This window comes from Trachypithecus francoisi, unplaced genomic scaffold (assembly GCF_009764315.1).
Source record: "Trachypithecus francoisi isolate TF-2019V2 unplaced genomic scaffold, Tfra_2.0 Lachesis_group12, whole genome shotgun sequence".
Classification (NCBI taxonomy): Eukaryota; Metazoa; Chordata; class Mammalia; order Primates; family Cercopithecidae; genus Trachypithecus; species Trachypithecus francoisi.
In genome coordinates, this window is record NW_022681457.1 from 73,899,148 (window position 1) to 73,927,110 (window position 27,963).

Genomic DNA, 27,963 nt, shown 5'->3' on the forward strand with positions numbered 1-27,963 from the left:
TCTTTGACAAACCTGACAAAAACAAGCAATGGGGAAAGGATTCTTCATAAATGGTGTTGGGAAAACTGGCCAGCCATATGCAGAAAACTGAAACTGGACCCCTTCCTTCCACCTTATACAAAAATTAACTCAAGGTGGATTTAAGACTTAAATGTAAGACTTAAAACCATAAAAACCCTAGAAGAAAACCTAGGGAGTACCATTCAGGACATAGGCATGGGCAAAGACTTCATGACTAAAACACTAAAATCAATGGCAACAAAAGCCAAAATTGACAGATGGGACCTAATTAAACTAAACAGCTTCTGCACTGCAAAAGAACCTATCATCAGAATGAACAGGCAGCCAACAGAATGGGAGAAAATTTTTGCAATCTCTCCACCTGACAAAGGACTAATATTCAGAACCTACAAAGAACTTAAACAAATTTACAAGAAAAAAAAAACCCCATCAAAAAGTGGGTGAGGGATATGAACAGACGCTTCTCAAAAGAAGACTTTTATGCGGCCAACAAACATGAAAAAAAGCTCATCATCACTGGTCATTAGAGAAATGCAAATCAAAACCACAGTGAAATACCATCTCACACCAGTTAGAATGGCGATCATTCAAAAGTCAGGAAACAATAGATGCTACAGAGGATGTGGAAAAATAGGAATGCTTTTACACTGTTGGTGGGCGTGTAAATTAGTTCAACCATTGTGGAAGACAGTGGCGATTCCTCAAGGATCTAGAACCAGAAATACCATTTGACCCAGCCATCCCATTACTGGGTATATACCCAAAGGATTATAAATCATTCTGCTGTAAAGACACATGCACACGTATGTTTACTGCAGCACTGTCCACAGTAGCAAAGACTTGGAACCAACCCAAATGCCCATCAATGGTAGACTGGATAAAGAAAAAGTGGCACATATACACCATGGGATACTGTGCAGCCATTAAAAAGGATGAGTTCATGTCCTTTTCAGGGGCATGGATGAAGCTAGAAACCATCATTCTCAGCAAACTAACACAAGAACAGAAAACCAAACACCACATGTTCTCACTCATAAGTGGGAGTTGAACAATGAGAACACATGGACACAGGGAGGGAATATCACACACTGGGGCCTGACGGGGGTGGGTAGGGGGTTAGGGGAGGGATAGCATTAGGAGTAATACCTAATGTAGATGACGGGTTGATGGGTGCAGCAACCTATGATGGCATGTGTATACCTATGTTATAAACCTGCATGTTATGCACAGATCTTAAAGTATAATAATAAAATCTCAGAACTTAAAGTATAATAATAAAAAGTAATTTTAAAAAAAAAGAAAGATGACACTTGGGTCACTAGTCTCCTGGCTCACTTTACTAATCTGCCTCAACTGCCATCACTTAGGGTGAAGAGATGACTACTACCATGGCTGTTACTGCTTTTGCTGTATTTAAATGCATTTGGAGAGCCTTACATAATTTTTCCCACTTGATGAATTTATTTCTCAGTGTATAATCTAGGAAGACAAGAAATTAACTTTCTAGAATTTGGGGACTTTTTAATAGATAAAATATGTCTTCCATATGAAAGAATGTGTATAATATATAGGCAGAGTTTTAAATGTAATAAACACCTATGTACTCAACACTGAGTTAAAAAGTAGACTAATAACAATACTTTGGAAACGCTTTAGTAACCCTCTCAAATATCTTTTGCCTCTATATGTAGTCTCTATTCTGACTAGTATATTAAAATTACTCGTTTATGTATGTCCTTAAAAAAAAGAGAGAAACCTTTTTGAAATTTGGTATTTCAGAAATCAAAGTAATCGTGAGAAAAATAAGAATGTTGTCAGACTTCTGAAAGGCATTTATAGTTTAAGTATTTTCTTCTGAATTACATCTGGTGCATAATCCGTGGTTAAGACCTCTAATGTTCTTATTTTTGGCCCTGGGACACTTATCAGAGCCCTGGCATATAGGGACTGACGTGGGTGGTGGGGTGTAACAGTCGGTTAGGGACTAATGGAAGGATGCTTCAGAGACCTGAGGTTCATGTTCATGTAATTATTCATGAACCATCCCTTGCTTCCCCTCACCCATACCATTTCCATTTTACCTACAGAAAAATGATGCTATTTAGTGACAGCTGATTTGCCCCAGGTCCTTCCTAAACGGTCCTTAGGGGAAATTCAACTATTTTCCCTAAAGTCACACGTCTAGTTATTAGAAGGATGAAGATTGATATTATTGGATTATTATTAGGATAATATTCATCAAATACATACCATAGTCCCAGATGCTGTGTGATATATTGATTTCATTTCATCCTTCCATTAACGTAGTTACTGGAGTTTTAAATTTTTTCTCAAATTTTTTTTTTTTGAGTCAGAGTCTCGTTCTGTCACCCAGGTTGGAGTGCAGAGGTGCCATCTTGGCTCACTGCAACCCCCGCCTACCAAGTTCAAGCAGTTCTCCTGCTTCAGCCTCCGGAGCAGCTGGGACTACAGGTGCATGCCGCCACACCCAGCTAATTTTTTGTATTTTGGTAGAGACAGGGTTTCACCATGTTGCCCAGGCTGGTTGCAAACTCCTGAGTTCAGGCGATCCGCCCACCTCAACCTCCCAAACTGCTGAGATTACAGGCGTGAGCCACTGCGCCCGGCCATTTTTTTAAATTTTAGAGATAAAATTGATCAGTGTTGGAAGAGGTCAAGGAACTTGCCCAAGGGCACAGAAATTAAGTGGCAGACCTAGAATTCAAACCAAGGCTGTCTGTATTTGAAGTCCGTGACCTTTTCCCTGTACTGTTCGGCCACCAGGATGAAAGGAGGACTGGAATCCAAGTCATTTGGCTGGAAGGTGAATGTCCTTGTCCTAGTACACCATGAAGCCCATACCACCAGGCACTTCTTTTGCTTTTTTGGTATTTATTTATTTTATTTATTGACATTCTCACTCCAATGCCCAAGCTGGAATGCAGTGGTACAGTCACAGCTCACTGCAGCCTCAACTTCCCAGGCCCAAACAATCCTCCCACCTCAGCCACCCAAATAGCTGGGACTACAGGTATGTGCCACCACACCCAGCTAATTTTTAAATTTTTTGTAGAGATAGGGTCTCACTGTGTTGCCTAGGCTGTTCTGGAACTCCTGGACCCAAACAATCCTCCTGCCTCAACCTCCCAAAGTGCTGGGATTATAGGCATGAGACACTGCATCTGGCCTACACTTCCTTCGAGTGCCAAGTTAACATTTTTTTTTAAGCAATGCCATCATTTATACTTTAAATGTGGAAAGATTAAAATATTTCTCTCTTTTCACTACAGACAGCTTTGTTGTTTAGCCGTAAAGTATCAGCACTTCATTCTTTTTATGGTTGAATAATATTCCATTGTATGGATAATACCACATTTTGTTGTTTGGCCATTGGCTTGGTAGCCATCAAGACAGCAGCTCGTATGGCCTCCCTCTGTAATTTTGATAATTTTTTTTAGGTGAAATTCACATAACAGAAAATTAACCATTTTAAAGTGTACAATTCAGGCCAGGCATGGTGGCTCACACCTGTAATCCCAACACTTTGGGAGGCCGAGGTGGGCAGATCACGAGGTCAGGAAATTGAGACCGTCCTGACTAACACAGTGAAACCCTGTCTCTACTAAAAATACAAAATAGCTGGGCATGGTGGCGGGCACCTGTAATCCCAAGTACTTGGGAGGCTGAGGCAGGAGAATGGCGTGAACCCGCGAGGTGGAGCTTGCAGTGAGCCGACATTGCGCCACTGCACTTCAGCCTGAGTGACAGAGCAAGACTCCGTCAGAGAAAAAAAAAAAAAAAGATTCCTCCACTTTTCCTAGATACCTGGAAACCTGTCCTTTCTTCGCTTGCCCTCGTATGCTTAATCAAATCATTTTTATCTGTGGTGCAAAATCCGTTTCAAGACTTTCTACTGTTGGCCGGGCGCGGTGGCTCAAGCCTGTAATCCCAGCACTTTGGGAGGCCGAAACGGGCGGATCACGAGGTCAGGAGATCGAGACCATCCTGGCTAACACGGTGAAACCCCGTCTCTACTAAAAACTACAAAAAACTAGCCAGGCGAGGTGGCGGGCGCCTGTAGTCCCAGCTACTCGGGAGGCTGAGGCAGGAGAATGGCGTGAACCCGGGAGGTGGAGCTTGCAGTGAGCTGAGATCCGGCCACTGCATTCCAGCCTGGGCAGCAGAGCGAGACTCCGTCTCAAAAAAAAAAAAAAAAAAAAGACTTTCTACTGTTGGCACATGTAAAGGCTACTAGGAGAGCTTTGACTTTAAATCTTTCACACTAGTGTCAGAACTAAATTATAGCTTCTGATTTTTTGTAATGAACAGATTAGTTACTCTTTCCATTTGACCTTTCCTTTTCCTGAAGCTCTCCCTAGATTTTATAAACTTTAAATCGCATTAGGATTTTATTTCCTACTTACTAAAAGTTGAAAGTTTAAAAGACTGACACCAACATTTTTTTTTATTATTATTATACTTTAAGTTCTAGGGTACATGTGCATAATGTGCAGGTTTGTTACATATGTATACTTGTGCCATGTTGGTGTGCTGCACCCATCAACTCGTCAGCACCCATCAACTCGTCAACATTTATATTGATTTTAAAGGTCAGCAAAGTTTTTCTATAAAGGGCTAGATAGTAAATATTTTTGGCCTTGGGGACCATATACTTTTGTCACAGCTGCTCAACTCTGTCATTGTAGCACAGAGGTAGCCATAAACAATATGCAAATGAATCGATATAGCCATGTTTCAATAAAGTTTTATTTACAAAAACAGGCCACAAGTCAGCTTTGGCCCAAAGACCATACATAGTTTACTAACCTGTGATTGAAAGTAAGCATTTCTCTATTGTCTTATCTGTCTCCTTTCAGGGAGGAATCCTGACTGGAAAAGTCTCCATAGAACATAGTATTCAGCTTTTATCAGTGACCATTATATCATCTCTTTGTTACACTCACACACACCGCCCCCCAAAATTCTGTAGACCATTTAGCCGGATATACCACATAACAAGGCTGACATTTTGGAGAGGAATAGGTGTTTGGCTGTCTCTCTCTATTTCCTTTCTCAGAATGTATGCTCTCAGTGAACATGTTCCTATGTAAGGAATTTGCATATCCATTTGGGAACCTATTGTGAGGTGTCTGTTCATGAGCACAGGTCTTGTCTTCCAAACTCCTGACTGGCTGCTAAAGGATTAAGTCCCAGTTCTAGTATTTCACCATTCTTCTCCCCCAGTGTGGATTAACTTCCCCCATTTATGTCTTTTCTGGAAGCAAAAATAACATCCCAACCAGTTTTAAGCAGTGTTGATATATTACTTTAATCAAAATTTTCTTGCTTTCTACAAGATCAGTAGGATCCCCCACTCAGAAGACTTCTACAGTCTTATAAGCAGTGCTTTTCAAATTTTAATCTGCATATGATAGGAATCACCTAGAGATTTTATTAAAGTTCATATTTCTGATGCAATTATTCTGAAGTATGGGGCCCAAGATTCTCCTTTTGTGACAAGCTCCAAATTGATTTCAATACTGCTTGTCCTTGGACCATACTTTGGTTAACAAGGTTCTAAGTACTACTTCTGTTACTACAACCTAGTTGTCCAGGGTCTTATCATTGGATCAGCAGCATTAAGAATCAGGGCTGGTATTCTATAGGTGAGGTGGCTTCAGTGATCGAGTCCTTGACTATGATGAGGCCAACCAATTTATTTGTTTATTCAGTTTAGGAGTTTCTTTAAAACTGGGGGTTACCATTCGAAATTGATGTTGGGTATTTGTCTTTCATCTATACTAGAAAATTCAAAAATATGATCTCTTTAGGTATGCTTCATCCACTGTATTCTCTTCTTCTAGACTTCCTAGTAGATACATATTAGACACTGTTGACTGTATCTTCCATGTCTCTTCTCTTTCATATTTTATTTCTCTGTATCTGTGTAGTAATATAATTTATTGAGATTATCCACATTTCATTAATTCTCCCTTTACCTATGTCCAAGCTGCTGTTTAATCGAAATTGATGTTGAGTACTTGTCTTTCATCTATACTAGAAAATTCAGAAACATGGTCTCTTTAGGTATTGCTTAATCCACTGTATTCTCTTCTTCTAGACTTCCTATTAGATGCATATTAGATACTCTTGACTGTGTCTTCCTTGTCTCTTAACTTCTCTTTCATATTTTATTTCTCTGTATCTCTGTGTTGCAATTAGATAATTTCTTGAGATTACTCACATTTCATTAATTCTCCTTTTACCTATGTCCAAGCTACTGTTTCATTCATCTGTTAATTTTTTGCAGTATTAATCATTTATTTTCTGAATCCATATTGAGGTACAATTGATATACAATAAAGCACACCTATATAAAGTATATAATTTGACAAGTTTTGACATATATACGTATACACCCATGAAATCCTTACCATGATCAAAATAGTTAACTATCACTCTCAAGGGCTTCCTCTTATACCTTTGTCATCCCTCTCTGCTGTCTCTGTCAAGCCAAGTCCCACATATCCACTGACCTTTCTGTTAGTATAGATTTGCTTGCATTTTCTAGAGTTTTATTAAAAATTAAATCATACAGTATATACTCATTAGTCTGGCTACTTTCATTCAGTGTAATTATTTTGACATTCTCCACATTGTTGCATATATCAATAATTCATTCCTTTTACTTGCTGAATAGTATTCCACCACATGAATATACCACAATGTTACTTTTTTGTTGTTTTGGTTTTAGCAATTTTTTTTTTAAAGAGACAGGGAATCACTCTATTTCCCAGGCTGGAATGCAGTGATGCAGTCATACCTCACTGCAGCCTCAAACTCCTGGGCTCAAGTAAGTCTTCTCAGGCTCCTGTAGCTGGGACTATAGACACACATACTACACCCAACTGACTGTTTTAAATTTTTTTGTAGAGTCAGGGGTCTTGCTGTGTTGCCTAGGCTGATCTCAAATTCTTGGCCTCAAACAATTCTTCTACCTTTGCCTCCCAAAGTGCTGGGATTATAGGCATGAGCCACTGCACCTGGCCCATTAACAATATATATACTTTTTTTATGGAAATGGAATTTACCTAAAATAAAGTTAACCACTGTAGTGTATGCAATTCAGTGGCATTTACTGTATTTGCAATATTGTACAGCTACCATCTAGCAATTATTAACAGTGTTAATAGGATAATTTAACATTTGTATTTTAAAATTTTACACAAATGCCTTTTTAAAAATAAGAGCAAGGTGTAGTGGCTCGTACCTGTAATCCCAGCTACTCAGGAGGCTAAAGCAGGAGGACTGCTTGAGGCGAGGAGTTTGAGACCAGCCTGAACAACATAGCGAGACCCCATCTCTAAAAACATTTTTAATATAATAGTTAGAGTAATTAGCCTGACATGGTGGTACACACCTGTAATCCCAGCTCCTCAGAGGCTGAGGCAGGAAAAAAAAAATCACTTGAACCCAGGAGTTTAAAACTACAGTGAGCTATGATCATGCCACTGCACTGCAGCCTGGGTGACAGGGTGAGACCCTGTTTCTTTAAAAAAAAAAAAAAAAAAGTTTAAAAACACAGCAAAATAGCTCAATACAATATATAGTATTTTTCTTTCTGAGTAGCCCATCATGCACACATACACCCAAGAAAGCTTGAATGTTCAGCTATACTAAAAAACAGTATTCCAACAGACCCCAATACTTTATTATTAGCTAACCTGGATCTTAAAACAGGCTGCTGCCATATAGAGCAAGTCCAGCCTCCAGCAGCCACTGAGCACTATGATATGGCTATACAATTTTATATATGTGAGTCAACTGCCTGACCTTAGTTCCTGTCAAACAGTCAATGAAACCAACACATTACTTTTACCTAATTCACTCTGAATACTGATGTGCCCCCAGCCTCCAGTGAAAAGATTGTCAGTCTTTGATACAACCCTGTATGTGCCATCATTATTTTTGTTAATAAAATCAAGTGGGCTAAGCATGAATGGGTAGTTTCAGTTCTCACTAAATTGTTTCTTCTCTCCATATCCTGTTTTAGGAATAAGGCTGAACAGTCTCATGTAACCTTGTGTTTCCATGCTGTCTTGATTTTAAGAGTCTGCCTTGTGTTGCTGACCTAAGTCACTCAGTTCTAAGCACACTCTTCCTTTGAGTCTCTGAGAATTGGTCTTTATTAGAGAACTCAGTTCTCCAAACCCAGTTATGATTGGCTTAAAGTTGATGTAAAAGCCACTGATAAAAGGCTTATTATGCCTATTTTTTGAAATCTTATGATGATAAATAGTCACATTACAACAGAGGTTCCCATACCTGTCTGCTCTGTACAATAAAAACCACTACTGCTGCTTTCAATAGTGTTTTTTTCACAATTTTTTGAATGTTCACCTGTTAATGGATATTTGGATTATTTCCTAGTTTTTGGCTGTTACAAATAAAGCTGCTATGAACATTTGTGTACACATTTTGTATAGGCATATGGTAATATGGTCATTTGTCTTGGGTAACTACTTACCTAAGATTTGAATGACTGGATCATACAGTAGATAGATGCATAACTTTCTAACAAATTGCCGAAGTGTTTTCCAAAGTAGTTTTACCATTTTACATTCCCAACAGCAGTGTATAAGAGAGTTCCAGTGACTCCACATCCTCATCAACACTTTGTATGGTTAGTCTTGTCTTTTTTTTTTTTTTTTTTTTTTTTTGAGACGGAGTCTAGCTCTATCGCCCAGGCTGGAGTGCAGTGGCCGGATCTCAGCTCACTGCAAGCTCCGCCTCCGGGGTTCATGCCATTCTCCTGCCTCAGCCTCCCAGGTAGCTGGGACTACAGGCGCCGCCACCTCGCCCGGCTAGTTTTTTGTAGTTTTTAGTAGAGACGGGGTTTCACCGTGTTAGCCAGGATGGTCTCGATCTCCTGACCTCGCGATCCGCCCGTCTCGGCCTCCCAAAGTGCTAGGATTACAGGCTTGAGCCACCGCGCCCGGCCTTTTTTTTTTTTTTTGAGACGGAGTCTTGCTCTGTCGCCCAGGCTGGAGTGCAGTGGCGCCATCTCGGCTCACTGCAAGCTCCGCCTGCCGGGTTCACACCATTCTCCTGCCTCAGCCTCCCAAGTAGCTGGGACTACAGGCGCCCACCACCACACCCAGCTAATTTTTTCTATTTTTAGTAGAGACAGGGTTTCACCATGTTAGCCAGGATGGTCTCAGCCTCCTGACCTCGTGATCTGCCTGCCTGGGCCTCCCAAAGTGCTGGGATTACAGGCATGAGCCACCATGCCCCGCCTGGTTAGTCTTTTAAACTGAGACATTCTAATAGGTGTGTAGTGGTATCTCACTGTGGTTTTAGTTTCTATTTTCTTGATGATTAATGAGACAGCATTTATTTTTTGGCGTGCTTATTTGCTGTCTATGTGTCTTTTGATGAAGTGTTTGCAAATCTTTTGTCCATTTTAAAATTGGGGTCCTTTTATTTTTGTATTTTGAGAGTTCTTTATATGTTTTAGATACAAGTCTTTTACTTGAAATGTGATTTGCAAAGATTTTTCTCTCAGTCTATGGTTTTGTCACTATTACTTTCTCTTTCATAAATACCAATTATTTATGTCAATGTATTCTGCAGTGAATATTTTGCATTTAGTAGTAGAATTATAGTTTTATTGAGGGAGCGTAATATAGAGATTTGTTTTATTATTGCTTATTAATAAAAAATATTTCTTACTATATCATGATAATTCACTAGAATAAATATCAGATAGCATTTACCTGGTCAAGAAATGTTTTATAACTCTTAATTCCACTGTTAGATGAACAGCTTATAATTGTAGTAGTAATATTTGTCTTCTACTTACCTCACATTTAATTTTTTTTTTTTTTTTTTTTTTTTTTTTTTTGAGACGGAATCTCGCTCTGTCGCCCAGGCTGGAGTGCAGTGGCCGGATCTCAGCTCACTGCAAGCTCCGCCTCCCGGGTTGACGCCATTCTCCTGCCTCAGCTTCCCGAGTAGCTGGGACTACAGGCGCCCGCCACCTCGCCCGGCTAGTTTTTTGTATTTTTTTTTTAGTAGACACGAGGTTTCACCGGGTTAGCCAGGATGGTCTCTATTTCCTGACCTCGTGATCCGCCCGTCTTGGCCTCCCAAAGTGCTGGGATTACAGGCTTGAGCCACCGCGCCCAGCCTTCACATTTAATTTTTAACTTTGATTTTTAATTTTTTTATTTTTATTTTTATGGATACGTAATAATTGTACGTATTTATGGGTTACATGTGATATTTTAACATAGGCACACAATATCATTTTCAATTGTCTTTTGGAGAAAACAAGTTTAAAATTTTGATGAAGTCCAGTTGAAACATTTTTTCTTTTATGTATCATGCTTTTGGGTCATATTTCCCTAACCCAAGGTCACTATTTTCTCCTGTGTTTCCTCTTTAAGTATTATAGCTTTAGATTTCACATTTGGTCTATGATCCACTTTAGTTAAATTTTGTATATAGTGTGATGTATGTATTGAAGTTTTTTTTTTTCAGGGTCAGGAAGAGACGGATATCCAGTAGTTCTAGTGCTATTTGTTTAAAAGGTTTTCCTTTTTCCACTGCATTGCCTTTGCACCTTTGTCAAATGTATATGTTGATCATACATGCATGGGTCTATATCTGGACTTTTTTCCCATTTGTTTTTTCTATCTTTAAAACAGTACCATACAGAATTACTATTACTTCAGCTTTGTAATAAATCTTGAAATCAAGTAGTGTAAGTCCTCTAATTTAATTTTTTTTCTTAATTCTTTTGGCTATTCTAGGTCCTATGCATTTCCACATGAATTTTACAATCAGCTTACCAAAACAATTTTTGATAGTATTTTGATTGGAATTGTGTTGAATCTGTAGATGATTTGGAGAGAATTGACATAAAAATATTGATTCTTCTAATCCACAAGAATGATCTATTTATCTCACCATTTATTTATGTCTTTAATTTCTCTCAGCAGTTGTTTTCTGATGCTCGACATACAGATTGTTTGCATCTTGTGTCAAATCTATCCCCAAGTATTTCGTATATTTTATGCTATTATACATGATATTTTAAAACTGTAAGTTCTGAGTATTTGTTGCCAGTATATAGAAATATAGGCTGGTCCTAGTGAAGTAGTGTTTACAACTAATTGACCACAACCAGTAACAAATGCTTTTGTTCTTTCTGTACTCCCACTGCATCACTTGACTAGAAAAAAGAAAGAAGGAAGGGGAGGGGATGGGAGGGGGTTGCTTGTTATCTGTTTTATATTCTGCAACTTTACTAAACCCACTTACTAGTTATAATAGCTTTTTGATAGAATCCATAGAATTTTCCACATTTCTAATCATTTTATCTGTGGATAAAGAGAGTTCTACTGCCTTTTCATTGTAGATACCTTTTGTTAATTTTTCTTACCTTATCAGATTTGAAAATCAGTGTGATTTATGATATAATCATCTCAGTGGATGCAGAGACAGCATCAGACAAAAGCTAATCTATTCCTGATAAGAATTTTCAGTAAAATAGGAATCAAGTAAAATTTCCTTAGCCTGATAAAGAGGGCATCTATTTAAAAAAAAAAAAGAAAAAGAAAAAAAAAAACCACCCTACAGTTAATAAGCAATAACTCCCCATTCTCCTTCCCCTCAGCCTCTGGCAACCTCTATTTACTTTCTGTCTCTGTGAGTTTGCCTATTCTAGGTACCTTATGTAAGTGGAAACACAATGTTGGTCCTTTCACATTTGGGTTTTTTCATTTGGCACAATGTCCTTAAGGTCCATCTATGTTGTAGTATATATAATAATTAAAATTCTTTTTATAGCTAAATAATATTTCACTATAGGTATATATCATATTTTGTGTATCCATTCATCTGTTGAACACTTGGATTATTTCCACCTTTTGACTATTGTAAGTGATGCCACTATGAACATGTGTGTACTGGCCATTTATACATCTTTGGAAAATGTCTATTCAAGTCCTTTGACTTTTTTTTTTTTTTTTTTTGAGACAGAGTTTGCTCTGTTGCCCACGCTGGAGTACAGTGGCGCGATCTCGGTTCACTGCAACCTCTGCCTCCCGAGTTCAAGGAATTCTCCTGCCTCAGCCTCCTGAGTAGCTGGGATTACAGGCATGCACCCCCACACATGTGGGTATTGTTTTTTTGGGTTTTTTTTGTATTTTTAGTAGAGACGGGGTTTCATCATATTGGTCAGGCTGGTCTCGACCCCCTGACCTCAGGTGATCCACCCACCTCGGTCTCCCAAAGTTCTGGGATTATAGGCGTGAGCCACTGCACCCAGCCCTTGACCATTTTTTAATTTGCTTGTTTAGTTTCTTTGTTGTTTAGTTGTCAGAGTTTATTATATATTCTGGATAGTAATCCTTTATCAGACATCACATGCAAATGTGTTCTCCCATTCTATGGATTATCTTTCCACTCTCTTGAGTGGAAAAGGTTTAATTTTGATGAAGTATAATTTTTCTGTTTTTTTCTTTTTTACACCTATGCTTTCAATGACATAGGAAAGAAATCATTGCCTAATCCATGGTCATGAAGATTTTCACCTATATTTTTATCTAAGAATGATGTGGTTTTAGCTCTTAAATTTGGGTCTTGATTCATTTTAAGTTGTTTTTTTTTTTTTTAATATGTGGTATGATGACGGTCTAGCTTTATTCTTTTGCATGTGGATATCCAGCTTTCCTAACATCATTTGTTGAGGAGACTGTTCTTTCTTCACTGAATGGTCTTGCCACCCTTGTTGAAGATAAATCCACCATATGTGTGAGAATTTCTTTCTGGGCTTTCTATTCTGTTTCATTGTTCTGTGTGTCTACCATTATGCCAGTACCACAGTTTCAATTACTGTAGCTTTATAGTAAGTTTTGAAATCAGGAAACGTGAGTCTTTCAACTTTGTTACTTTTCAAGATTGTTTTGATTATTAGGGGTCCCTTGAGACTCTGTATGAATTTTATGATGGGTTTTTCTGTTTCTGTAAAAAATGGCATTGAGATACAGTCAATTGTTTCTTAAAGAGTATTGAGGCTGGGCACGGTGGCTCACGCCTGTAATCCCAGCACTTTGGGAGGCTGAGACAGGTGGATCACGAGGTCAGGAGTTCAAGACCAGCCTGGCCAAGATGGTGAAACCCCATCTCTACTAAAAATACAAAAAAAATTTGCCAGTCTTGGTGGCACACGCCTGTAGTGCCAGCTACTCCAGAGGCTGAGGCAGAGAATTGCTTAAACCTGGAAGGGCAGAGGTTGCAGTGAGCCAAGATTGTGCCACTGCACTCCAGCCCGGGCGACAGAGTGAGACCCCATCTCAAAATAAAAAAGAGTTTTGAATAATAAAGTCTATTAATTTACCTATGAAGCTCCCATTTCCAGTTTTGTTTATTCCTTTGTCTAAACACAAAGCCATTCCTTTATGGTATCCTTTTCCTTTTACCTGAAAGACTTCCTTTAACTTTTACTGTAATACACATACTATTGATGAATTTTTTCAGGTTTCATATGTTTGAAAAGCATTTTACCTTCAGTTTTGAAAAATATTTTCACTGGGTATAGAATTCTGGGGTTGACAGGGTTTTTGTTTGTTTGTTTGTTTTTTCTTTCAGTACTTTAGAGATGTTGCCTCACTGTCTTCTCAGTTGCACTGTTTCTGATGAAGTCTGCTGTCATTGTTTCCTGGACATATTATGTCTTGTCTTTTCTCCAGCTGCTTTTAAATTTTTTTTTATTATTAACTTTAAGTTATTTGGTTATGATGTGCCTTGGTGTAGTTTCTTCATGTTTCTTTTGCTTAATGTTTGTTAAGATTCTTGAATCAGTGGCTTTCTCATTTTCATCAAATTTGAAAAAATTTCAACCATTATTTCTTAAAGTAACTTTTCTTCCCCCACCCCCACACCTCATTCCCAGACTCCAACTTCACTTACATTAGGCTGCAGAAGTTATCCCAGAGACAACTTTTTTTTTTTTTTCTTTTTTGAGATGGAGTTTGACTCTTGTTGCCCAGGCTGGAGTATAATGGTGCAATCTCGGCTCACCGCAACCTCTGCCTCCCAAGTTCGAGCAATTCTCCTGCCTCAGCCTCCCAAGGAACTGGGATTACAGGCATGTGCCACCATGCCCAGCTAATTTTTTGTACTTGGTAGACATGTTTCACCATGTTGGTCAGGCTGGTCTCAAACTCCTGACTTCAGGTGATCCACCCGCCTTGGCCTCCCAAGTGCTGGGATTATAGGCATGAGCCACTGCGCCGGTCTCCAGAGATGATTTTTACACCTCCTCACCTTGCTTAAGTCCAAAATGAGATCTCTGATCACGGTGGGGCTTCTAGGTTATCAAGACGGATAACCTGCCTTGTCAGGTTCTGAATTACCTCATCATTTATATCTTTCACTTTCAGTTTCCTCTTTATTTCTGGTACCTAGAAACTTCTCTTTCTTTCTTTCTTCCTGACATGCTTAGTAATACTTTTTGAACGTATTTGTTATATTTTACCTACTATCTCTAAGTATTTACATTGAGAGAACTTCAGGTTATCTTGATCTGTATCTCTAGAGATAGATAGCAGGGCCATGTCTCTGTTGACAAGGACCTATTGGTAGAGCAAGGAGCAGAGTATGCATTCTAACCTGGGCATTCAGAAAACCAGTAAATGTTCTATGTGTATATGCATTTGCTAAGTATTTGAAAAAAGTCTATAGCCACTTCAGTTTGATAATTTGGAATTTTGAATTAGTCTTTTAGGAATTAACTGATGATTACTAATCTTTAGCACTACTGAGGGTGTAATAAATTACATCTAAATTTCATTTTTTTGTTAAATTCTTACTTTAGGAACCATTTGGCAACTCATAAAATATTTTATTTTTAATAAACATCATTTTCAGTGAATTGTTGTAAAATTCAATGGCTATTGTCTCGGAGATAGAGGACTATGCTGAACTACCTAGTGTGTCACAGTGGGGAAAAAACAGGCTTTATGGTGAGAATGACTATGTTTAAATTCTAATTCTGATACAGATCAGAACTACAGTAAGATATCATCTCATCTCAGTTAAACTGACTTTTATCCCCCAAACAGGGAATAACAAATGTTGGAGAGGATGTGGAGAAAAGGGAACCCTTGTACGCTGTTAGTGGGAATGTAAATTAGTACAGCCACCATGGAGAACAGTGTAGAAGTTCCTTTAAAAACTAAAAATAGAGCTACCATATGATCCAGCAATCCCACTGCTGGGTATATACCCAAAGGAAGGGAAATCAGTATATCAAAGAGATATCTGTACTAATATAATTGTTGCAGCATTGTTCACAGTAGCCAAGATTTGGAAGCAACCTAAATGTGCATCAATAGGCAAATGGATAAAGAAAATGTGGTACATATACACAAGAGTACTATTTAGCTGTAAAAAAGAATTAGATCCTGTGATTTGCAACAACATGGATGGAACTGGAGGCCATTATGTTAAGTGAAATAAGTCAGGCACAGAACTACAAACGTCACATGTTCTCACTTATTTGTAGGATGTAAAAATCAAAACAATTAAACACATGGAGATAGAGAGTAGAACGATGATTACCAGAGGCTAGGTAGGGCAGTGGGGTGTGGGGGGAAGGTGAAGTGGTTAGGGGGAAGGTGTAGTGGTTAATGGGTACAAAAAATATGGAAAAAGTGAATAATACCAGCCTTTGATAGCACAACAGGGTAACTATAGTCAAAATAGTTGTACTTCTAACTGGATTGTTTGTGACACAAAGGATAAATGCTTAAGGGGACGGACACCCCATTTTCTGTGATGTGATTAATACCCATTGCATGCCTGTATCAAAATATCTCCCATATCCCATAAATACATTGACCTACTATGTACTCCAAAAAATATTTTTAACTAAAAATAAGTAAATTATAGTTCTGGCACTTCCTAACTCATTATAATACTCAGGATAGAAAATATATTTAAATAAAAGTTGCTAGATTGAAGAATACTTACAGGCTCCTGAATTTCTGGTATATAACTGTTGAGCACTGATAATTCCATTTATTTATCCAACAAATACATATTTTAGATGCTTGTCATATGTAAGATAGTACACTAGATGCTATAGGAAATACAAAGACATATGAAATAGAGTCTTTTACCCCAGGAGTGTACAGCTCAGGTAGGGAGCAGTGAGACAAATACACAAATGAGTGTAGCACAGCACAATATGAGAGCAGTGACAAGTATGTTACAAAGAAAGCTACCTACTGGGGCCATTACTTACTTCTGAGCAATCCAGCTTCTCACTTTGGTGTGACAAGGAGTGTTTGAATAACAAGTAACCCAAGCCATAGTCTAAACAACACTTAAGACCTGTTTCTGAATCTCATAATCTAGCTGTTCTACCTCCACCCAATCAATGTGTAAAAATTTCTAGTTACTTTGATGTGTCCTCTTAGATATAGCAAAGGGAACCTCTACAAGGACAATATTTGTAGGACACAAGATAAGTTCCAGAGGCAAATCTACAGGTTATGAGAACAAATTTATACATTAAGTGTTAACTACAATACCTGGGATTTTCTAAAAAATCTAATAATGTAGAATAATATGGGGGAAACACATAAGCAGTTTTCTTTCTCAAAATTGGAGATGACTCTGAAGAGGACAGTTGGAGAGGCAAGTATAAAATCTGAGGAGCAGATAAGAAGAAATGATAACTATTCACCAACAACTACCAAACATACAAGAAGCTATGGCCATGATAAGTTTAGGAAAATTCATCCTGAGCCACATGCCGAAGCCAGCCCATTTATCGGGATAGTCAGGGAGAGCTGTGAGCAAGGTAAAGAACATACACCAGGTGCCACATTTTGTGGCAGAGATCCCTGTATTTGATGGCCTTTCATATCTGCTGTAGTCTGTTTTTCAGCAGAGCTGTTTACTTAGAATGCTTTTATTATAAACCATATTTGTGATCAAAGGGCTTCCAGCTGTGATTGCTTTTAGAAGGTCCGTTTTTTATGTGTACGTAGTGGCATAACAAGTCATTCCTGCCCAGCCAGTCAATTTCAGATTGGGCCAGCCATTTTGTGGATGAGCTATATCTTTTTCTTTAATTTTTGCTGTAGACAATAAGTATTTTATGCCTGGAAAGATAATTCATTTATTTAACATATGCTTATTAAACACCTCCCAAAGACTAGGCAGTATGTGGAATACAGACATATGTAATATAGACAAGTTCTCCGCTTTTGTGGAGCTTACAGTGTCATGGGGTAGTTTCACATTAAATAAATAATTATGTGATAATGAATTAGTTATGGTAAGTGCTTTAAAGGGAAAGTGCAGAATGTTGTGAGAAGCTTTAAATAACTTGAAAGGGTGAAGTCAGGAAAGTAAGGTCAAATTAAAATTTTAAACATCTTGTGCATTTCCCCCATTTAAAATATAGAAAGGTAAGATTATTCTCATAGTTGGTTGATTACATTCAAGAGATATCTAAATTTGAAAACATAGACTTATCCACAGAGGCAGAGGATCCTTAGGAGTTTAATCCTTGGCTGGGCGTGGTGACTCACGCCTGTAATCCTAGCACTTTGGAAGGCCAAGGCAGGCAGATCACTTGAGGTCAGGAGTTCGAGACCAGCCTGGCTAATATGGTGAAACCCCATCTCTACTAAAAATACAAACATTAGCTGGGCATGATGCCGAGTACGTGTAATCCCAGCTACTCGGGAGGCTGAGGCAGGAGAATCACTTGAACCCAGCAGGCTGAGGTTCAGTGAGTGGAGATCGCGCCACTGCCCTCCAGCCTGGGTGACAGAGCAAGATTCCTCCTCAAATAAAAAAAAAAGTTTAATCCTTTTTAGATGTCTGAAAGGGTAGACATCAGTTTTAACATGGTTTTTCATATTTTGTAGTATAACAATTAGCTTCAGGCCAGCAACATCTAATTCTTTCTCATTTTTATTTGAAAGATTAGGAAGCAATGAAATGTTCCTATTCATACCAGAGCTTTTAGGAATTAATTGAATTTTAGGAACTAGAAGATATATTAGGCTTCAGGAATAAGGCCAGTCTTGATTAGGTATTTCACTTAAGAGAATGCTGAGCATATATTCAGCCTTGAGTAAGGATATATTGGAGAGACAAAAAGTGAGAAATTAACTATGAAATTTCCAGTTTTATAGGTCACAAATATTGGTGATTTTATATGGTTCTGCCTAATAAATAAATGACCAAAAAGGGAACCTACACTCTAGTATGGACAGGTGTAGGTATTTATTATTAAAGTTAAGTATATATATATTGTCTATACTTCTGACTATAACAGATGAGAAATTCTGTTCATGAATTAACTTTTAATTTTAAATGAATTCATGATTTAAATATGGGCAGATGGTATAATCACTTCAGAAGCTAAAAATATTCTAAGAGATTTTCAACTTAGATAACTTTTGTTATTCACACTTCATGAGTGTGAATGTAATGGGGAAATACTTAATTGGTAACCAGAGCTTTAGTGGTGTGGTGTGGTGTGGTATGGAATGAGGTTAACCAGAGTATTTTGCTTTCGGCCTCTTTCTACACTGATCCAGGGATTACTTCCTACCTAGTCTTTGTTCTCCCTCTCAGTCCTTAGTTCCAATACTGACAGTCTCCAAGTTTATCTCAGAAAAATCAGGAGAAAGGGAGAAGAGAACTAATAATGAAAATGAACTAAGTGCCAGGTCCTTTGCTAGATAGTTTATATATTATTGCACTTAATTCTCACAGTGACCCTGTAAGACAAATATTATTTCTGTTTTGCAAGTGAGGAGACTGAGACCTGGAGAAGTTAAGTAACTTATACAAAGTCACATAGTTTATAGAGTTAGGATTCAAATATTCTTATTTCCACTATGTACCATGCTGCTCATCTTACTGTTTGTTTGCTTATTTATGTCCTATACACTTTAAAAGTCTCTTATTTAATTGTAAGTTCATATAGGAGTAAAAAAAAGAGGATTGCCATTAGTTTTTTTCTCTTTTTTTTTCAAAAAAAATAGTAATATGTAAAAAAATGCTTCAATCTTTTTCTTTAAGGATGAACGTGAAGCCAGAGAAAATGTGAAGAGAGAGCAAGATGAGGCCTATCGCCTTTCACTTGAGGCTGACAGAGCAAAGGTAGGCTTGGTCATGTACTTCTGGGATAAATAACTCAATTGTTCATTATTTAAATGCCAACCCTTTATCACTTTGATCCCTAAAAATATTGTGTTTGCAATAGAGAAAGCTAGATTTAGTTAACAGAAAGAATATAATCCTATCCACGGTTATTAAAGCATGGTTCATTTTGACAAAATAAAGTTTGTTTCATGAAAAATGAAAACAAAAATGAACCTAGTATCTATTTCATTTGTTTTTTAGTTGGTCTATGATAGAACCCAGCAATTTTTAGAAAGCTCCTTAGGTGATTCTCATGTGTAGTCAGGGTTGGGAACTATTGATTTATTGAATACTTCTTAAGCACCTGCTTTTGTGTTGAGCTTTGAAGGAGAGGTGAATGAATAGGCCACAGTTTCTGCTCTCAAAGGAAGTTTCACAATGTGGTAGAGTTGATTAAGTAAACAACACAAGTAGCTGTAACATAAGCCAAGAATCCTAAGTGTCATAAGGGAAGCACTGAGTTCTGTGAGAGTTCAGTGAGTAGGAGTTTCAGTGGAAATTTTTTCCAGGTTTTATTTTTTGGAGAGCCAGGGAGTGGGACTGTACTGGGCATGTTTCAAAGAGGAGATGGTATATGTGAACTGAACAGAAAAAGAGCAGTAGGAGGGAAGAGGAAGCAATATAAGCTAGCATCAAGGGTCCAGAATGCATGGAAAATGGATAGAGGCTGATTAAATAGCTTTAGATTTGGGTATAGGGCAGATAGGAAAGGCCAGAAAGGAAGACCAAAGGATGTCCTGAAGGATCTTGAATGCCACTTTACCCAGAGCTATCAAAGGTGTTTGAATAGGAACCTAACATTATCAGAGACCTATGCTTTGTTTTTGCTTTCATTTCCATTCTTGTAGAAAGAAACGTTTCCATTACCACAATATACCTCTGAGTCATGTTGACAATGAGCCTTTGAATGTAACTTACTTTTTCTTTCTTTCCTCTTTTCTTCTTTCTCTTTCCTTATTTCTCTCTTTCTTTCTTTGTAAACAAGTCTGTGTTAAGTGCTTGTTCCTTTTCTGTTTTATCAACAGAGGGAAGCTCATGAGAGAGAGATGGCAGAACAGTTTCGTTTGGAGCAGATTCGCAAAGAACAAGAAGAGGAACGTGAGGTGGGACATAATTTTAAGAAAAGTTATTCAGAAGCTGGGTTGTATTTCCACTGTATTTGATACTGAAGCTTTAATATTTCTTTCTTTTTTTTTTTTTGAGATGGAGTCTTCACTCTGGCACCCAGGCTGAAGCGCAGGGGTACCATCTCGGCTCACTGTAGCCTCCGCCTCCCAGGTTCAAGTGATTCTCCCACCTCAGCCTCCCAAGTAGCTGGGTTTACAGGCGCCCACCACCATGCCTGGCTAATTTTTGTATTTTTAGTAGAGACAGGATTTCACCATGTTGGCCAGGCTGGTCTCAAACTCGTGACCGGAAGTGATCCGCCCGCCTTGGCTTTCCAAAGTGCTGGCATTACAGGCGTGAGCCACTGCGCCCAGCTGCGAAACTGTTAATATTTCTTACAACTTATTTCTCTCTACTTTTCCTAGACTCATTTTAGTATGGAAGACCTAACATTTCCTTAATCATTCCTGATCTGTTGTATGGAACTCTTAGAAAACTTGATCTTGTACTAGATTCATGATTTTCTATAATCTTCCCCTTTTGTTGCCAACAAATATTTGTTGACAAATATTTCTCATCCTTCCTAGATGTTCTTTTACCCTAAGAATAGAAATATTGTATCTCTACTCCCTTTCACAGGCTTCACTTTACCCACCAAAAGATAATGTGAGTTACTTTCGTAACATTTTGCTTTTAGCCCCCAGATGTGGGAAATTCATTTAGCTTCATAGATTTTCTCCCTGAGTTCATGTCATGTCCATAGCAATATAGAGGATTTTTCATTCACTCATTTTGCAAACATTTTTGGGATATGTATTGTGTGCCCCAGATCTGTTAGGGAACAGTGATGCAGACATGGATCCTGCCCTCCAGGAGTTCCTACTCTTATAAAAATAGAATTACAATACTATATGTAAACATTATTATAGAGGTATGCTTAAGGTACAGTAGGCACAAACAGAATGGGGGTCGAATGACTTCTTAGGCTGGCTTCATAGAAAAGAACATTCAGAACTTTTTTTTAGATGTAGGATTAATGGCAAGATTCACTTATAAAAAGAGGAAGCCATCTAACAAGCAATGGAAAGGCCTGAAGGGCCCTAACTGGGGTTGAGGAAAACTCTGTTAGTTACTACTCTCAGTCAAAGTATGCCACCACTTTCACTTGTTTAACAAATGTTTTTTGAAGAAGACCTGTGCTGAGCACTGCAAGGGAAACAGGATAATAAAATGTTTTCTGCCTATCAGAAGATATTACATCTTAGAGGGAAGATACAGGCTGTCTAGGAGTAACAGGAAATGAAGAAAAAATGTGCTAAATGACATAGAAATAAAAGCAAAATACTTAGAGAGTTCAAGGCCAAAGGAAAAATCTTTTACAGCTGAGATAATCAGACAATGTACAGAAGAAGTAATATTGGAGTCAGGTCTTGAAAGATAGGTGAAACTTAACTGTTTGGAAATCAAAGTTTATTCATGTCAAAACTCTTATGAGTATGTATCACATATATACAAGATATTGTGCCTGACAAACCCTAGTCTCTGTACTCTGAGGACTATCAATAATGGAAGGTAAAAAATATTTTGTTGAGTGTCTTCTGTGTATTAAGTAATCTGCTAGCTGCTTTACATATGCTTATCAATTAACCATTAAAATAAGCTACAGGGTTAGAGATTTATCTTTATAAGTGAGAAAACTGAAGTTCATTGAGGAGTTACATGTACAGAAGTGAGAACAGCTGAGATTCTCATCCAGGACTTTATGACCATAAAGCTCTTTCTCATACTCCATTCCAGTACAAAGCCATATATCATTGTGTCTATAGGAGTCATATATGCCAAGTTTCACAGAAGTTTAGATAAGGGAGAGATTAGTCACTATCCTTTTAAGCTATTTCAAGCAATATAGTTTAGGATTCTTGCTGCTTTATGCTGTTTTTCACACATGCACACTCTTGCTCTGTGTGTGTTTGTGTGTGTGTGTCTGTGTATTAGTATATCGTCAACCATACTGGCTTGCCAAAATGTCAAGGGTACACAATTAACTCAATGTTCTGGATCTAGAGCTTGGCAGTATATGTAATTTCATCTGATGATTTACCTAATTTACCATGAGCTGAAACTTTCTCTCTTTCTAAATGTAGATAAAGTCCATCATCTTACAGAAGACCCTATCAACACCTTTTTGCATAATTCAATATATATGTTCTAGCTGTTAACATGTGAGAGGTTGGGGTACAGTGGGAGAGAGGACAGGTTATATTTTGCACCTAGTCATTACTTAAATTTGTCTATTGATATGCTCCCATAAAATGCAAGTTTGGATAATACTATGCACTCTATTCTCCCTCAACCAAGTGTCACAAAGGCTCTTATAAATCCCAGCATTAAGAAATGGTTTATTTTCATTTAGTCCAATCTTGTCTAAACTTATTTGCCCCTTTTTTTAATGGAACAACAATTAACATATCATGGCATCCTAGTGTATCACAAACCACTGTTTGGGAAAAGCTGGTATTGTGCAACCTCTGAAGAAATTAAGACCCGGAAAGATTATATGGTTTACCTATGGTCACCAAACTGGTTGAACACATAATCTGGATCAGAAGCCAGGTCACCTGACTTTTCACAGCAACACTACCTGTCTTCTAACTGGAAATCCTAACCCATATAATTACATTGAGAAACAAGAGTACTTTTATTGTTTTGATTATCTTCAATATTCTAAGATCCTTTAGAAAAAAAGAAGTATTGAACAGTCAAATCACCTTGGTTGCAGGGAAATTCCTTAATGGTTAGCCTCATTTTGCTGTGTAATAACTGTTGGAGTGAAATCAAAAATCTAGAAAAGTATATTGATCTGGTCATTGGCCCTAATAAGGAGAAAGGCTATTCTGAAGGAAAACCAAGCAACAGCAAAGATCTCCCCCGTTTTATTAATTTATATATATACTTATTCTTTCCAAAATCAGCTTCAAGAAACTTACGTGATGAATACATGCAATTAAAAGGGATTAAGAAAGAATAGATATAGAAATAAAGGAAAAGGACAAAGGAAGATAATGCCAAAGATAAGACTTAACACATTGACAACAGATAATCTAGCATAGGTACCAAATCCATGTGATAGGGTGCTGTACGTTTGTTCCACATGTACCATAAAATCTGTTCTATCCTTGGGCCAAAACAAAGGAAAATATGATAGTTTACAAGTTTTACTTTGTGCGTAACATCAGATCTAAAGGCTAGTATCTCAGAAGGTTTCCACATTTTCTAGCACTGAGATTTTAGAGCAACATTTCCTGTATTCCTATTCAAGAGTAAGCTGTGCAATGTGGTGAATACTAATCCCAACTATATCTAACTGTGACAATGGCAAGTTAGGTATGACAGCGCCTTAAAACTTTTTAAATGTCATAAGGCTAAAGCACAATATAGTAAAATCATCCCTGCAAAGGCCCAAATAATACATTTTTTCTGATCAAGGGATGGACTTTATAGTAACTAGAGAAATGTGTGAACTATCTATACTCCAAGAAAGCCTTCCTGAGTACTACTTTTTTCTACGGAGTTTTTGGTAAGCAGAGAAATTTTCAGCTAAGGTTTTTGACTCAGATCTTTTATTCACTCAATATTTAGCAAATATTTAGTTAATCTCCTTCTGTGTGCAAAGTATTAAATCAGGTGCTGTGGACATTATGCTATAGGTGCGAGGTATAGTCCAGCCCTCAAGGAGTTTTCGTTTCACCTTCACAACCACTCTACAAAATTGGTAGTATGGTTTGGCTCCGGGTCCCCACCCAAATCTCATGTTAAATTGTAATCCCCACATGTTGAAGGAAAGGCCTGGTGGCAAGTGATTGGATCATGGGGTGCTCTTTCCCCTTGCTGTTCTCATGATAGAGTTCTCACAAGATCTGATGGTTTAAAAATGTGGCACTTCCTCCATTGCTGTCTCTCTCCCCTGCCACCATGTGAAGAAGGTCGTTGCTTCCCCTTCACCTTCCACCATGATTGTAAGTTTCTTGAGGCCTCCCAGTCATCCTTCCTGTTAAGCCTGTGAGTCAGTTAAAACCTCTTTTCTTCATAAATTACCCAGTCTCAAGTCAGTTTTTTGGTTTTTGGTTTTTGTTTCTTGTTTTTTTTTTTTTTTTTTTTTTTTTTTTTTTTTTTTTTTTTTTTTTTGAGACTGAGTCTCACTCTGTCGCCCAGGCTGGGGTGCAATGGCGCACTAGCACAATCTCAGCTCACTACAACCTATGCCTCCTGGGTTCAAGTGATTCCCCTGCCTCAGCCTCCTAAGTAGCTGGGATTACAGGCACCTGCCATCATGCCTGGCTAATTTTTTGTATTTTTAGTAGGGAGAGGGTTTCACCGTGTTAGCCAGGATGGTCTTGATCTCCTGACCTCATAATCTGCCTGCCTCGGCCTCCCAAAGTGCTGGGATTACAGGCGTGAGCCACCGCGCCCAGTCTCAGGTAGTTCTTTATAGCAGTGTGCAAACAGACTGATACAATTGGTAAGGATGATAGTATTATTACTGTTTTACAGAGGATGAGAGTAAGATCATAGCAGGATTTAAAAGCCTATTTTTAGCCAAACACAGTGGCACACACCTGTAATCCCAGCTACTTGGGAGGCTGAGGTGGGAGGATCAGTTGAGCCCAGGAGTTCAAGGCCAGCCAGAGCAACATGGCAAGACCCTGTCTGTATTTAAAAAAATAAACAAATAAAAATAAATAATAGTAATTTTAGAAAGATGTTTTTAAGCCTACTTTAAAATTTTTACCTAACATAAACCTGATGAAAGCAGCACCAGAACTTCTATCCAGTATTCATTCTACTTATTACTCCAGATTCAAAGAATGAAGTTGGGACCATAAATTGGTTATTAAGGTTAAACTACTCTTTATAATTTGTATTTTTATCTTACATAAGTTGCTTTTGTCCACACTGGGCCATAATAATAATCATCCCTGTCATCATCATCATTGGCATCATCACCACTATCTATTGCACAATTAATATGTGCTAAACTCAGTGGTGATCACTTTATAGGCATTAATTATCTTACTGAATTTTTACAATTCAATAAGGTAGGTGCCAATACATAAATATACCTTATTATAATTATGGAGACTATATATCCACAATTTCTTCAATAGTTCCAGTTTGAAGTGTTCCGTTGTTCTCATGAACCATTAAAACAGACCAGAAATTCTAGCTTCATGGTGTCCAAATCACAGGGTACAGGCTGTTCTTTATATCCAGAAGCAACCAAAAGTCATCTATCTGAATTTTGATTTAGGAAATACGATCATTTGCCTTATTTACTTTATCCAGAAATGAGGTCATAATCATAGTAAGCTATCCATACTCTCCAGGTTGCCAGGAGCAGAGATTGACTGCAGAATCGGGTCAAATCAACTGTCCCTATATGGGATCCATTCTACTCCTTTGTTGATCTCATCCAGTATTATGACTATTATATTGACTATATTATATTGTCTATACGTTTGACTCCCAGATTTATATTTCCAGCTTCTTCCTTTCCCTGAACTCCAGACTTGAATATCTAGCTGCTGGCCCATCATGTCTACTTAGATGTCTCATATACATCAGAAACTTAATATGTTTTAAATTGCACAACTGATCCTACCCTCCCCACCCAAACCTGCTCTTTCTACAGTCTTCCCTATCTCAATAAATGGAAAATCTTTCCAGTTGTTAGAGCCAGAAACCTTGGAATTATCCTTGACTTCTCTCATTTACATCCATATTTAATGAGCAAACCTGTGGGCTCTGCAAATATATGCAAAATTTAAATGTTTAACTCCACCACTATCACCCTCATCTAAGCCACCATTGTCTGTTATCTGGATTACTTTGGTAGCCTCCCACCTGGATTCCATGTCTCCATTTTTGCCTTTCCTATAGTCTTAATAAATCCTTTAGAAATCATTTGTCACATCACATCACTTCAAAAACTCGCAGTAGCTTACATCTCAAAATAAAACCTGAATTCTTACAGTAATTCTAATCAAATATCTACAAGATTGTAGAGACTGACAAACTGATTCTTAAATGTAAATGAGAAAGCAATAGAACTGGAATAGTCTAAACAGTTTTGAAAAAGAAAACAAAATTGGACATCACCAGAGTGTAAGACTTACTGTAATCAAGACATAGCTGTGTTTACAAAAAAATGGACCCATGAGTCAGTGGAGTCCAGAACTAGACCTACACATATATGGTCAATTGATTTTCAACAGAGATACAAAGGCAATTCAATAGAGAAAGGATAGTCTTTTCAACACATGATGCTGCAACAATTGGATATTCATATCCAAAAAAATCCCATAGAAAACCAGTTTTAAAACACTTCAATTCATATTTTGTATCACAAGCAAAAATTAACTCAAAATGGGTAATAGACCTAAATGTAAAATCTAAAACTATTCAAGCCCCAGAAGAAAACATTGGAGAGAATCTTCATGACCTTGAGTTAGGCAAAGATTTCTTAAATCTGATGCCAAAGACACAACCTATAAAATAACGAATATCTAAATTAGACTTTATCAAAATTAGAAACTTCTACTATTTGTAAAATACTGCTAGGAAATTGAAAAAAAACAAGCCATAGACAGGAGAAAATCATATATCTAATGTCCAGAATACATAAAGAACTCTCAAAACTTAGTAATAAGAAAGCAACCCAAGTATTAAAATGGGCAAAATATTTGAAAGACACTTAATCAAAGAAAATATACAGTGCATCAAAATATGCTCAACATTTTTAGCCATTAGGGAGATACAAATTAAAACCACAATATATGTACATCTTTTAGAAGGCTTTTTCAAAGAAAAAGGGAAAATACCAAGTACTGGCAAAGATGAAGAGCAACTGAACTCTTACACATTAATGATGGGAATGCTAAATAGTACATCCACTTTGGAAATTAGCTTGAAACTTTCTTGTAAAGTTAAACATATATATACCATATGACCCAGCAGTCACACTCCTAGGTATGTATTTACACAAGTGAAATGAAAGTAACAGTAAACTGCTTTCACACAAAGCAATACTACTCACTACTCAGCAATAAATAGGAACAAACTACTGATATATTCAACAATATGGATGAATCTCAAATATTTTATGCTAAGTGAAGGAAGTCATTCATATAACATTTATGGTTATATTTATATAACATTCTGGAAAAGACAAAACTAGGGTCAGAATAAAGATTAGAGGTTAGGAACTAGGATGAAAAAATTTGAACAGGGAGAGAGGTAACAGAACTCTTCTTTGTTGGTGATGGTAGTTATGCGAATGTATGAAAGGATAGAGTTTACTGTATATAAATTATACCTTAATTTTAAAATAGGAAAATAATTAATTGTCCTTCCTAAAGCCATAGATGATCTAATCACCCTCTCTTTTATTTCCACTGTAACTTTAACTCCTACCCCTCTCCCCTTGCTCATTCCGTTCCAGCCATATTGGCTGCCTTGCTATTCTTCAATCAAGCCAGGCACCTGGGCCTTGTTACTTACTGTGACTCCTGCATACAATATACTTCTTTTAGATCT

The 27,963-nt window shown here is 37.6% G+C and overlaps 1 protein-coding gene across 4 annotated transcripts in view; it reads left to right on the top strand.

The window, feature by feature from the left end:
- Positions 1-27,963, top strand: part of FAF1 (Fas associated factor 1) — a 534,320-nt gene that overhangs the window by 465,745 nt on the left and 40,612 nt on the right. For all 4 annotated transcript variants that reach the window (XM_033226429.1, XM_033226430.1, XM_033226428.1 and 1 more), the window contains 2 exons: positions 19,141-19,221; positions 20,289-20,366. In XM_033226429.1, the coding sequence (XP_033082320.1) occupies positions 19,141-19,221; positions 20,289-20,366 (159 nt within the window). The remainder of the gene's footprint in view (positions 1-19,140; positions 19,222-20,288; positions 20,367-27,963) is intronic.